Consider the following 13436-nt stretch of genomic DNA (forward strand, 5'->3'; position numbering starts at 1 on the left):
TAAACTTATATAAATTTTTTCTTTTTTTAAATTATAAATTTTGGGAACCACCTATGAATAACTAAATGATTATTCTCAATAGAAAAAAATTTGAAATTTAGAGTTTTCTAATACTTATATTAGAGAGGGCGAATGGACAGTAGACTACTGCGGAGTATAATATATTTTGTCTCATTGAAAACTCTTGGAGTCGAACATCTTCCCATATTTCCTATATTTCCTGTGTATTGCACATGAGAGCAAATATACAATATGCTCCGACGGGAGCACACTGCGCATGCAGGAGTAGGAGGAGTACGCAGGTGCGTACTTTAGAGAGAGAGATATCTCACGTAGGAGAGAGGAGAGACAGAGAGATCTCAGGTAGGAGAGAGGAGAGAGAGAGATCATTGGCCCAGTGGAACCCACCCTCTTTCTCTTCTGCAACCCAGTTTGAACTTCACTGCCTGAAAGGATTCCACAACCCTGGTTAGAGAGAGAAAGAGAGAGCTGAATCACTATAGCGAGAGAGAGCTGAGGCACTCGCTGCTCAGTTCTATTAACAATGGAGGAATACCCTGAAGAATTGAGAACCCCACCGGTCTCGCTGGTGTCTCTGGTGGGTGTACCAGAGCTCCACCCCACCATTTCCAGCTTCCTCCACTCCGAAGCCCCACCCATGAACACCCTGGCTTTACCAGACTTCTCGAAGATCTCTCTCATGGCTTCCAAGCAAAAGGAAACCCTAGATTCTCACCGACAGCCCGGTGGTTTCATAAAGCGTGACTGGCTCTCCAAGCACAGGACCCGTCTCCCCTCTGTTGTTGCCGCCTTATTTAACTGGGATCACGTTTTCGGGGACCCAACACAGTGGCTTCAGGTCTGCACTGATATAGAAAACCTAAAGTATGGATCGTCTCTCTTTTTCTCTCTCTCTCTCTAATTTCTATATTTTTGGGGAATAAAGTGTGGATCTTATTTTTCTCTCTCTAAAATTCTAAATGATATCTACCTTATATATATAACGTTAACATATTTCTCAAAATTCCAAAATCCAAATGATACATGATTGTAGTTATTTGGATTATATCACTGATTTTTAGCTGCTGTAATGGAAACAGATGGTTAATTGGGCCCAATTAATGGTTAATTTGGGGAATTGAGTTAGTGATTCCACTTATTATTTTAGCAAGATGACTTCTTTTATCCTTTATATGCTTCTTTTATTCTTTAGATGTGATTTTGAAATGAAAAGGACTGGTCTTGATATGTGGTATCAAATGTGCAAGGGACCATCACAAATAAGGGTTAGTTGCATGTTTTGGTTGAATGGGAGATTAATTATAAGAAAATGAGGAAATTTGGTTAAACCCAATAACAATTGATTAGAAATTTGTCTATGAATCAGTATAATACATACTATCATATTACGTGAAGAAGAATTTGTGTGAAAAAGTAAAAAAATTGGGTTAACTCATAGATATGAACCTTTGAAGTGCTTAGGATGATATTGTTGCTTGAAATAAATGGTCTATTGAGCAAAAAAGAAAAGAAAAGGGTAGGTCTATGTAAGAGAATCAGTGCAATACATCATACTAAATTCTCTATGAGAATTGTGAATTGGACTAATCAACGAGTAATCAAAATAATTCAAGGTCCTATGGTGCAATTGAGTGATGAATTGCTGATTCAAATGAAGTATACCTTAACGAACCTCTCTCCCTCTTTTTGTCTCTCATCCTCTTGAAATGATTTGAAATAGATTTTCTGATACAAAAGAAGTCTATTTTTCGTAGAAGCATTGGCTTACTTATATAGCTAAATGTGCAGATAGTCTCATGATGTGCAAAAGTTTTATTGGTCTAGTTTTGATATTGCCATTTGGCATTCATGAACAGAGTTGTGATTCGTGTCCAAAACATCAAACTCGTGGTGGTGCTGGTGCAAACAGGTCCCAGGGGTTAGTACAGTAAATCCGTTCTGTAGACATTATTTTCACGTTGTTTACTCTGCATCATACCTTGGTTGCATTTTTTCATTTCAACTTCTTTTAAGAAGCAGCCCACACTTCTCTTTCTCCCCTTTTTTATTATCTTTTTGTCTCCCAAGTTTATACACTGCTCATTTCCTCTCTAAAGGCTGTGGTTTTAATCTAAAAGATTGCTACATTCATGACATAGTCAATATATTTAGAATTTTAATGGAAGCTCAGACCTAGTTTTTCAGAGATATGTGGTTATAAAGGATGTGATTATTGGCCATTCATCGTGTATTTTTGTTTTGTTCACATATAAAACGTTCTTGAACTTTTCTATTAAGCAGATGATGGCAATGAGGATCGTATGATTGCTTTGAGGAAGCGTGCAGAAATAGATGCCAAATACCTTATTGTTTATGCACAAAAGGATCCATTGGAAGTAAAGCAATCCCTCAGCAGGTAAAATTTTGATGCAGTTGCTTCCAATTTGAACTCGAACTTTAGAATTTGATCAAATTGGTCACCTCATATCTCAAGCATCTTGCAGATTGGCCAGCATCTTTTCGGAATTGTCACTTACGTATTACAGGGACGAAGGACGCAGGCTCAAGACCCGGATCGAAAAGAAGACGTTTAATTTCCCTGAGTTGAATATCCGTTATTGCTTCAAGGCATGTTCCTTCATTTCCCTGTAATTTTAGATTGATAATCTCTTTTTATCAGTTCACTTAGATTGATAATTTTGCACATGTTTTCATGGTGCGAATCCATGAGATGTACACATCATAATGCTGAAAAATGGTATTACTCCTTTTGGCCGATGATGTAGTCAATGTTGTTTACCAAAAGATATATTTCGCAAAACTAAAGTTACCCAATATTTGGCCTATCTTTTTTTTTTGGGGTTAAGAGCCAGGGCTATCTCATTCTCCTACATGTTTTTAAATATTTAGTTATATGATCCCAATTAGTTGGGAAAAGGCTTTGATGATGGTAATGGATTATCTTCACGGCAAATATGTTATCTATTTTGATAAGTTATTTCATATTGACATGAGAATCTTAGCACTGTTAACTTATTTTTATCCACTCTAAAAGTTTAAAACAGAAAACACGGTAAGAGAAAAGAAATACTGAATTAATTAGGATATGGAGTGAATTACTCCACATGAAAAGCAATGTGGTGTTTTGTGTTTTTTTGTTTTTTGTTAAGTGGGTAATGATTATTTGTTATCTTTTTTGGATAATCTGGAACACCAGGTTGCTGTATATGCAGAGTTTCGAAGAGATTGGGTTGAGGCCTTGAAATATTATGAGAATGCCTACTTTGCTTTACATGAGGTATCTTATCCGTTTTCCCTGAAAATTGGCCATTCATGTGATTGGCTTTATTTGCTACACTGGTATTATTCATTGATAGATGAGTTTAGTATTTTATTGTATACATAGCAATCGGATTACATTGTTTGTTTGCATTTCCACATGGCTAACATGGAAAACAGTACCATATAATAAGAACATAACCTTCAAAAAGAAAAAACACCACATAAGGAAATAAAAGACCATCTTGACAGTGGATAAAAAGGAACTGGCCAAAGGTCCTACATCTTCAAAAATCTGTGGATAGTCTTATTTGTGTATGGCAAATTCAAAGTATTTATTTGAAAGACATACTGCTTTATTGTGGCTTACTTGAGGATGTATGCATTTATATTTACATGGGTAAAACTATTTTTGGCAAGATACAGACCACTTTCGACTAAGTTTTGTATCCATGATCTCCCTGGTGGAAGAGAGGCTGCACACCTTTGAAGCGTCACTGGTATCATTAGAAGTTGCTAATTTTTCACTTGCAAATCAGTTGTGGTCTCGTTTAATTAATTTAGCTTCCGGGTTGTTTGCCTCCTGGAAATAGAGAAAGAAGGAAAGACATTAATTTTGAATTGCATATACATTGTTAAGGAAATTTGTCACTTGTCACAACTGTTGGGTGAATAAAGGCAAAAATTTTGAAAATATATTTTGCACAGCAAAACTAAAAATCAATGAAAAGATAATTATTAAGGAGCAGATCTAGGAAACATGTTTGGTACAATAAGTCAGCACATGCATAAATTTTTTACTCCAATTTGGTTTTTTTTTTTTCCTCTTTTTTTATTATAAAGTTTGTACTTGTATATAAACTTGAAAAAGATTAATAGTCTACGTGACATATGTGGATGTTCCTTTATACTTTTCCAGAAAGTGCCTGTAAGTTTGGAAATGTTAAAATTTTGGGGGTCTATACTGTTTAAATTAGACTAGTTATTCTCTCCGAAAAATTAGATCCACAGCGATTGTTCTAGCACTTTTTTCCCGTTAAAAGAGAAAAATAAGAACGATGTTTTTAATTTTCATGTTGTTCATTGCCGAGTTGATTTGCGTGATCTACAGATGATTGGGATTACAACAAGGTTGCCTCCAATTCAACGCTTGGTTGAGATAAAAGCAGTGGCAGAGCAACTTCATTTCAAGGTTTCCACTTTGTTACTTCATAGTGGGAAGGTTTTTGAAGCAATCCAGTGGTTTTGGAAGCATGCCGCATGGTACAAGAGGCTGATAGGAGTTCCTGAAGCTGTTCTCCTTCACTGGGAGTGGGTGAGCAGACAATTTTTAGTCTTTGCAGAATTATTGGAAACAAGTTCAATTCCAAGCGCTGGAGTTTCCCCTTCTGGGACATCTGAGAGGCAGATTACTGAGTGGGAGCTACAACCAGCTTACTATTACCAGGTTTGAATCTTGGACTATGAACATGTCCTGTTATTGTTCAAACTATTGTAAGAAATCCTTTATTGTTGTCTATCTTGTTTCATTATGGCCTGTAAGACTCAAAACAAATTAATCTGCAGTAGTACATGGCCCGTGAGATGCGCAACTGCAACCACTGCACACACAGAAGCATATGAGAGGAAATTGGGAAAGACCATCAAGGAGATAGGAGAGTTGATTTTTAAGTCAACCAATATTTTTTTGATAGATAATTTTTAATGGAAAAAGTTTATATAAGGTGTCAACCTTATACTGTAGAAGTAAGGTACACCTTAAAAATCTCTGTAAAGGTCTTTCCAAATGTGGAAAAACCCTAAAATTGATCGACCTCGAGATGTATGGATATACAAAAAAAAGTATTTCAAGTCCTAAAAATAGTACATTTTCTAATATATTATCTGAACCATTTTTAAAATTTTCAGGTGTTAATTAATCTGCTCGATCTTCACCATCTATGTAGTTTTAAATTCCATAAATAGGGGTGAAAATAGTTTTTTAGGCCATTGAAAAGGTTTCGGCACTGAAAATACATCTTTTACAAGATTTAGAGGTGCTTTTTACTTTCATTTTTACGGTTGACACCTTTTAGAAACCTTGCCCATTTTTAATTCATTCAACGTTATTTAGTTTGGGCTATGGATGATTAATTTTTCATTGGATTTAATAAATTTCTCATATTTAATTTAATTCAATGTTATTAAAACCGTATCAAACTGGCTTGTTTTAGACTGGGAATAGGTCCCGAATTGGGGTGGGCATCGAACCTGTCTGAACCAGCCAGGTTGGACCAGTCGATCCAGTTAAACTGGTGTGAGCCAGCCATTTCAGGCCGGTTTTGACCAAACTTTTAGTTTTTTTTCTAGTTGTTTGTTTTTATGGACCGCTTTTACAACACCGGTTCTAAATAATTACTTAAAAAAAAAAAAAAAAAAACTGGTACTACATAACTTTCTGAATTTATTGGATTTTTCAGCTTTTATGGACTATAATATGGCAAGGTTAATGACATAACATACTAGAATGCTTGTGTCCATCTTAATCTGCTTATACTTGTCTTTAATCTAATTCAACAGCTAGCTGCCCATTATCTTAGGGAGAAGAAAATTTCTCTGGGCTTCCAACTGTCCATGTCAGAAACACTCAAACGCCCCGAAGGGGTTGCTGCAATCGAAAGTAACCCAGACTCTGTCGTACCATCTGTATATGTGGGTCAATTCGCATTGTTACTTGAGCGAGGGGATACCTTTGCAATGCAAAGGTAAGTTTCCCAGATGAGTACATCATAACACCTCCATTTCTTTTCACCTCCATTTCTTTTCATAATGCTTTAGATGAGTATAATATAAGACTTGTATTTTTATATTGGAGAAACATTTATTTGGCACCTGTTTAAAACAATGCCAAAAGATATTATGCTCTTATGGGAGTGTACTGTACATCTCCATCTAGGATTAATATTAGGAGCCCAAATTTTGGAGATATAACTCTTCAACCCATAGATTAACCTCAGTTTTAAAAAAAAAAATCCTAATTGAATCCTCTATGCACTTGAAAAAAAAGTCTCAAGTTTGAATAGAGACTGCCCAATTTTATAGGGTGAGATCTAAGTGTTAGAAAACTCAAAATTAATTTATTTTATTTTATTTTAAGAATAATCATCTAGTGATTCTTAAGTGGTTCCCAAAATTTCAGATTGAAAATATCCATCCAAAATGGGTCTTCTAACCGAGGGAGTAGATGTACATCTGTTCTCCCGTGGGAGCATAGTATACGTGCTGTAATACAATAATAGCAGAACAAAAATGCCAACAATTTATGCGACTGCCAGCACCACAGTATTCTGGACACCCCTAAAGTTAGGGCAATATAATAAATTCTGCAAATGCAATATGGAAGTCTCTTTTCTCTGTTTCTTTTTTCCCTACATATAGGACATTCATTATATCTATTTCAATGTAGTATCATTCTGTAGTTTCCCCCTTTTTCCTAGCTGTTTACATTGATGCTTTTTCTTTTCAAACACTGACCCCAACATTTTGTATTCAGCAGTTTGAGTGATGCAGAGTACATTGCCTATGCCATTGAAGAAGCAAAAAGGTTCCAGGATTCATATGAGATAATTGCTCTTCTCCGGAAATCTTTTGATCTATACACCACCCTCAATTCTCAAAGGATGGCATCTTACTGTGCCAACCGTATGGCAAGAGAGTATTTGGCTTCTGGGGATTTTGGTAGTGCAAAAAAGCTTTTTGACAGTATTGCAGGCCGTTACAGGCAAGAGGGTTGGGTTACTTTGCTGTGGGCGATCTTGGGTTATTTGAGGGAGTGCTCAAAAAGGCTCAGTTTACTAAAAGATTACATTGAATACTCTCTAGAAATAGCTGCATTGCCTGTTCTTGATAATGATGAAATTGACTCTTCCAATAATAAACATGACTACGAGCTAATCGGTCCTGCTAGTTTTTCACAAAGAGTGACAATAAGTGAGGAGGTTTTCAATCTTTTGAAAGGAGAATCAGCTTTGATGTCTAATGATAGCCTCAACATAAATGAAGATCATCCCTTGTGCCTTGAGATTGATCTCGTTAGCCCCCTTAGAGCAGTCCTTCTGGCCTGTGTTGCTTTCCATGAGCAAGCTGTTAAGCCAGGGGTTCCCACTATGCTTACTCTATCACTCCTATCACAGTTGCCACATCCTGTTGAGATTGATCAATTGGAAATTCAGTTCAATCAGTCCCCTTGTAATTTTATCATTTGCAATGAGCAGATTTCTCGAGGTCACCAAAGTTTTCCTGAGGGTGACAATGTGAGAGTTGAGAAAGTTTCGGTTCTAAAGCTTGAAACAAACAAATGGCGGCGATTCACATATGACATCAAATCCGGTAAGTCAATTGGAAACCTTTATGCACATTCCACTTTTTTGACATCTTGCATACTCATGCATTATTTAAGATTTTGTCAAGCTTTGATTGTAAATGGATTCTTGCAATGTTTTAAAAAACGGTCTGCCTGGCGCCTAGGCGGCCTGGACCAAAAATCCGCACTCCTAGACCTAGGCAGCCCTACACGGGTGCATGTATCTGGGCGGGCGCCCAAGGCCGTAAGGCCTTTTTTCGTTTTTTTAAATCGCTCAAAAGGGCAAAGGGGGCATTTTGACCCCCAAGGTTGTATAAAAACATTATGGGGTTTATTTTTAACCCCCAAAGTGAAAAAACTTACAGGGCACCCGAGGTTCTGGGCGCCCACCTAGCCCCTGGGCACCAGTCAGGCCACCTCGGGGCCTCCTCGTGTCTTTTGAAACCTTGGATTCTTGTGCCCGCTCGAAACAGAAATGGGTCCATTCTAACATCCAAATTTCAGCATGTGACATGAAAATAAAACTAGTCTTTCTCATGTGTGCACCCACGCACGTGCATGCACATGGTTGTGTATAAACGCGTTAATTCACATGTTATACTCTGGTTCTCACATATTTTATTATTTACCTTAGTTTTAATATCTCAATCAACACCTTGTTTTTTCTCCATATTATACACGTTTCTATATGTTGTTATCTTCTATCGTTTATTGTTAGGATTTTCTCTTTCTTGTTCATGTTGTACCTGGTTATGTCAATTGTTTCTTTTTTTTTTTTACAGCGTGGAATCAGTTGTCAACTCAATATATCTTTGTTTTTCTTTTTAGTGTGGTGACAAATTTTTGTGATCATAGCAGATCAGAGTGGCAAACTTGAATGCTTATCCATCATTGTGAGGATAGGGCGCCACTTCTCCATATGTTGTCGAGCTGAAAGTCCTGCTGCAATGGAAGATCTGCCTCTTTGGAAGTTTGAGGACAGGGTTGAAACCCTTCCAACTAAGGATCCCAGCCTCTCTTTCTCTGGTCAAAAACTCATACAGGTGGAAGAGCCAGACCCTCTTGTAGATGTTATCTTAACCACACCTGGGCCTGCATTGGTTGGGGAAAACTTCCCGGTTTCTCTCAATGTAATTTCTAAGGGGCATGCAATTTATTCAGGAGAGATAAAGATCAACCTTGTGGACACAAGAGGTGGCTTAGTTAGCCTTAGAGATATGGAATCCATCTCTTCAGAGGCCAACCATGTCGAGCTTCTTGGAGTTTCAGGATCATCTGAGAACAATGAACTCCAAATGGGTTCTGACAGTATCAGGAAAATTCAACAGTCTTTTGGGTTGATTTCCATTCCCTTTGTCAATGCTGGGGAATCTTGGTCCTGCAGGTTGGTGCAAAACTGAAGTTGATTCTTTCTGGTTATTCTTATCCTCCTCTTTTTTTTATTCTTTATCAGCATTAAAAAGATTGCCAAGCTGATTCAGGACTCACCCGAGTTGGCTCAGATTGGGGCCCTGCCGAGTCCTGAGACGAAACCTAGTGGTTTACCTCGAGTCTCACTTGTTTTTAATATTCTGTTTTATTCTTAATATTCTTTTTCATTCTTTTAGTGTTGGCAAACGTGGCTTTGAGGCGGAACTCGGGCCCGGTCCTGAGGGAGTCAGTTCGGCGAGACCCGTGTTGGCTCACTGAGTTTTCCCTGTCTGAAAAGGCTGGAAAAAAATAAAAAATTTCTGGAAACATAATAAGAAATAGAAAATAAAGAAAATCATAAAGTGTTAATAATATAGAAAATTTAATTTATGAACGTAAAAATGTGAATGTAAATCCTTTATGATTGAAACCCCCAAACCAAATTTGATAGAAAATCCTTGCTAGAACATTCTCAAGTATCTCAAATTGAAACCCCCCAAACTCAATTTGGGTTTGAAATTGGATTTAGTTGATCCAAGCTTTTGAATTTCATGGGTAGATAGCAAATCTAATATACAAATTATGAAAATCTGACATTTTTAGTCATGTTTTGTGATAAACAAGCCTATAATTCGATAAAGAACCTAAAAATAGGCTTAGGAAACAATTTTCATCCAATGTTGATCATTGGTTGCAAAGAAATTACAACTTTTCAAATTCAGCCAAGACTTGGGTCTAAATTTTGAACTCTCAAAATTTTCTCAAATTACGATACATCCTATCAACATATCATGTAAAAACAAGCATAAACCTGAATTTTGGACTCAATCCAAGCCTTGAATGAAGAGAAATGTGAAAAATGGGTTCAAATTTCTGGCCCCCCTTTATATTTTAGAAACATTGTCGAATGTTGGCGAGTTCTACCGACTCTCCGAGTTAGGCAAAGAACTTGTCAACCCATGCAGTGGCTCGGGCAAGTTGCTGTAGTAACTTGCCTGAGTATAGTTGCACTTTAATATCCCCGAAGTTGGGGGTTTTCCAGTCTTGGCAACCGAGTGTGTTCTTAAACTGGTCTTAGTTTCTTAAACTGTTCTGCAGCCTCGACCGGTCGGGTCTTGTTCTGACTCAGCCAAGTCGAACTGGGTGTCTTGGGCTTGACCCTAGTGAGTCCCAATCCAAGCCTTGGTTCTTAAAAACTGTTTTCTAGTATATTTTTAAGTAGTAATACTTCTCTTATCCCTCTCTCTCTCTCTCTCTCTCTCTCTCTCTCTCTCTCTCTCCCATAGAGTTTATATCAAGAAATATATTGCACATTTTAATCCATGGGAGGTTTTCTTTGAGAACGGTTATGTCAACATTCTAAAGCATCGAGTATTTTGCTTTGAGAAGTCTCTCTCATCTCCCTCGCCATCTCACTGTGTAATTTCCGATTCTGATTTCTTTGACAATGCAGGTTAGATATCAAATGGCACAGGCCCAAAATGGTAATGTTGTATGTTTCGTTGGGCTACTACCCAACTAGCGGGGAACCTAATGTGCAAAAGGTGCATGTCCACCGAAGCCTGCAAATCGAGGGCAAAACAGCCATAGTTGTCAACCATCGTTACTTGACACAATTTAGGCGAGACCCACTCTTACCCTCCAAGGTTAAAAATGAGTCAGATACCGACCGCTCAACCACTCTCCCCCTCAATGAAACATCTATTCTCCTAGTGACTGCCAAGAACTTCTCTGAGGTGCCCTTGCAGGTAATATCCATCACCATCGAAAGGGATGGTTTGGACGACAATTCTTGTGTTTTGAGAGAAGCTACTCCAAAATCTGCCCCCAAATATGAGATGACGCTTTTAGTGCCTGATGGAGACTATAAACAAGTTTTCTCTCTGTCGCCTCTCTCTACCTCCCAAGAACTCGAGGTAGGAACAGCATGTGTGAGATGGAAGAGAGATGTTGGGGATTCTGACATAGTTACCACGAGGCATCGACTGCCTGATGTTAAAGTGGAGAAACCACAGATCATTGTGACCTTAGAATACCCTCCACATGTTGTACTCGGTGTTCCTTTCTCTTTCTGTGTGAGGATAGAAAATCAAACTCAGCTTCTTCAAGAGATCAGGTATTCTTTGGTGGATTCTCAGAGCTTTTTGCTAAGCGGGTCTCACTGTGACACTGTGTTTGTGTTGCCCCATTCGAGTCAAGTGCTCAGTTTCATGGCAGTGGCTTTGGTGTCTGGAATGCAACAGTTGCCTCAGGTTAGTGCGAGTGCAATTAGGTATTCGGCTGGGTTGCAACCAGCTAGTTCAGGTTCAATGGTCTTTGTTTTCCCTTCGCAGCAGAGCTTGAAGTTGGAAGGGGCTTCTTGTGTTGAGGAGGGGGGTGGAATTGCACCAGAACCCATCTCTGCTCAGTGATGCTCTTTAATTCTCTCTCCTTCTCTCTCTCTCTCTCTCTCTCTCTCTCTCTCTCTCTCTCTCTCTCTCTCCATGAATTAGGGCAATCTCTTCTAACCGCGTGCCAAACGAAAAAGAAAACACAAGCCCCCAAAAAAAAAAAAAAGATGCAGCTCAGAAGAAATATTTTAGTGCACTTCAGTTGGAACCTAGCTCAACAGAGTGAATATCTTTATTCATTTCTATTTCTCTTTGATTTTTTTTTCTCCTTTTTAGATGCTTTTAAGGGGGAGGAATTTTCTCTGGAGTAGAATGTTGTGATGATTCCTAGTGTGTTTAGAGGAAAGAAAATTCTCAAGTTGAATGATCATATGCTGTAAGTGGACTTTTGCAGAAAAATTTCTCTTTAACATTTTTTTCTTTTTCTACAAGTGTGGACCATTTCTTGATTTTGGTACCTATCCAATTTTCAACTTTGTGACTTTTATTCCTCTGAAATTGTTCCTTGAATGTCATGCTAGGATATCGAAATAACTCTCTCTCTCTCTCTCTCTCTCTCTCTCTCTCTCTCTCTCTCTCTCTGAGATAAAAAAATTATAATAAATATCCTTGTCCAAACTTGCTTGTGGAATTTTCATATTGGAAAATGTTTCTAAATAATAGTTTGAAATCTATCAAACCAGACTAGAGGGATCAATCTTTACCCATGTAATAAATTCTAATAATTTAGGATCCATAATGATGTTCTTTAATGGGCTTATTTGAGAAAAAAGAAAAATGGGCTATTTCAAATCGGATCACAAGAACCCATGCGATGTTAAATGGTTTTTTTATTGTCTATGTTAATTGTGAATGATGCGATGGTACTTTGCTGTAATTCGAGAATTTAAATACGGGAAAAGTTTATATAGAGCGGAGAGGGTCTAAACAATCAAATTTGAGCCTATCTCAAAACTTTCACTAGAAGAGGTTGTTTTGATGCTCTAATATCTTCAAATTGATATTAGGTTGAAAAAAAAAAAAGATTGTAAGTTTTGAAAATAGTGTATTTTGTAACATATATTTAGACCGTCAATTTTCAAGATTTTTAAGTTTTCATAGATCTATCGATCTACATTATTTTTTAAACTTTAAATTTTATAAATAAATATAAAAATATACTTTAAGGTTATCACAAAGATTTTCTGTAGTGAACTCACATTTCTCGAAACTATTTGAAGGTAGGTTTTAATTTGATTGTTTAGAGCCTAGGCTCTATACAAACCGCAACATTTAAATACTTGGAAATTCCATTCCAAGGTATTGGAAGCAAAACTGCAACACTTAAATACTTGGAAATTCCATTCCAAGGTATGGGAAGCAAAACCGCAACATTTAAATACTTGGAAATTCCATTCCAAGGTATTGGAAGCAAGGCTGACTCATCCAAATAAAGAAAAGAAACTTGGAGATTTAATCAAAAGGGAAGTAGTCCTGGATTCGGGAGATGCATTTCTGCATCCATCGAGGTATCAAACATCCATCTTTAAGATGGATGAAAAGTTGTGGTTCCTCTAAAAGAATAAAATCTAAAGGTTCAAAAAAATTTCTCCAAAAATTTATTTTTTTTAGTTTTTTGGAAAATTATCAGAAGTATACTTTTATTTTTGCCTAATTAAAAAAAAATCAACTTTCATAAACCTCATCCACACTTCTTTTTATTTGTTTATCGTGAAGCCTTAGCATTATGGTACTTAATAAGTACCTCATTTTATATGGCATTTTAAATACTGTGATAACTTGAAGTATTTTAAATGTCAAAAATGAGGAAAAAGGGTGTGGAAGAGGTCTATGAAAGTTACGGTTTTTTTTTTTTTTTTTAAAAAAAATATTTGTCAAAAATTAAAGTATATTTCTAATAATTTCTCCTTTTTTTAAAAAATTTTTTATCATAAATATACCTTAATGTTCGCTTAATTGGAAAAAAAAACTTCAACTTTATAAACTTCATCCATACCCTTTTCCTCAATTTTGAC

General features: G+C 36.9%; 1 protein-coding gene across 14 annotated transcripts; it reads left to right on the top strand.

Annotated features, from left to right (window-relative positions):
- The first annotated feature begins 340 nt into the window (after positions 1–340).
- LOC18439741 (trafficking protein particle complex subunit-like protein) lies at positions 341–11852 on the top strand. 14 transcript variants are annotated; one of them, XM_020670658.2, is made up of 10 exons: positions 341–885; positions 1878–1939; positions 2302–2416; positions 2505–2628; positions 3218–3298; positions 4391–4726; positions 5839–6023; positions 6812–7647; positions 8477–9005; positions 10485–11852. In XM_020670658.2, exons 1-10 carry the CDS (start codon positions 545–547, stop codon positions 11440–11442), a joined length of 3567 nt encoding a protein of 1188 aa, XP_020526317.2. In that variant the 5' UTR covers positions 341–544; the 3' UTR covers positions 11443–11852. The 14 variants fall into 14 exon arrangements, with proteins under 14 accessions (XP_020526317.2, XP_020526318.2, XP_020526319.2 ...); XM_020670659.2 differs by having other exon boundaries at positions 8480–9005; XM_020670660.2 differs by having other exon boundaries at positions 6815–7647.
- The last annotated feature ends 1584 nt before the right edge of the window (positions 11853–13436 follow it).

This window comes from Amborella trichopoda, chromosome 3 (assembly GCF_054954075.1).
Source record: "Amborella trichopoda isolate Santa Cruz 75 chromosome 3, AtrichopodaSantaCruz75HAP2 v2.0, whole genome shotgun sequence".
Classification (NCBI taxonomy): Eukaryota; Viridiplantae; Streptophyta; class Magnoliopsida; order Amborellales; family Amborellaceae; genus Amborella; species Amborella trichopoda.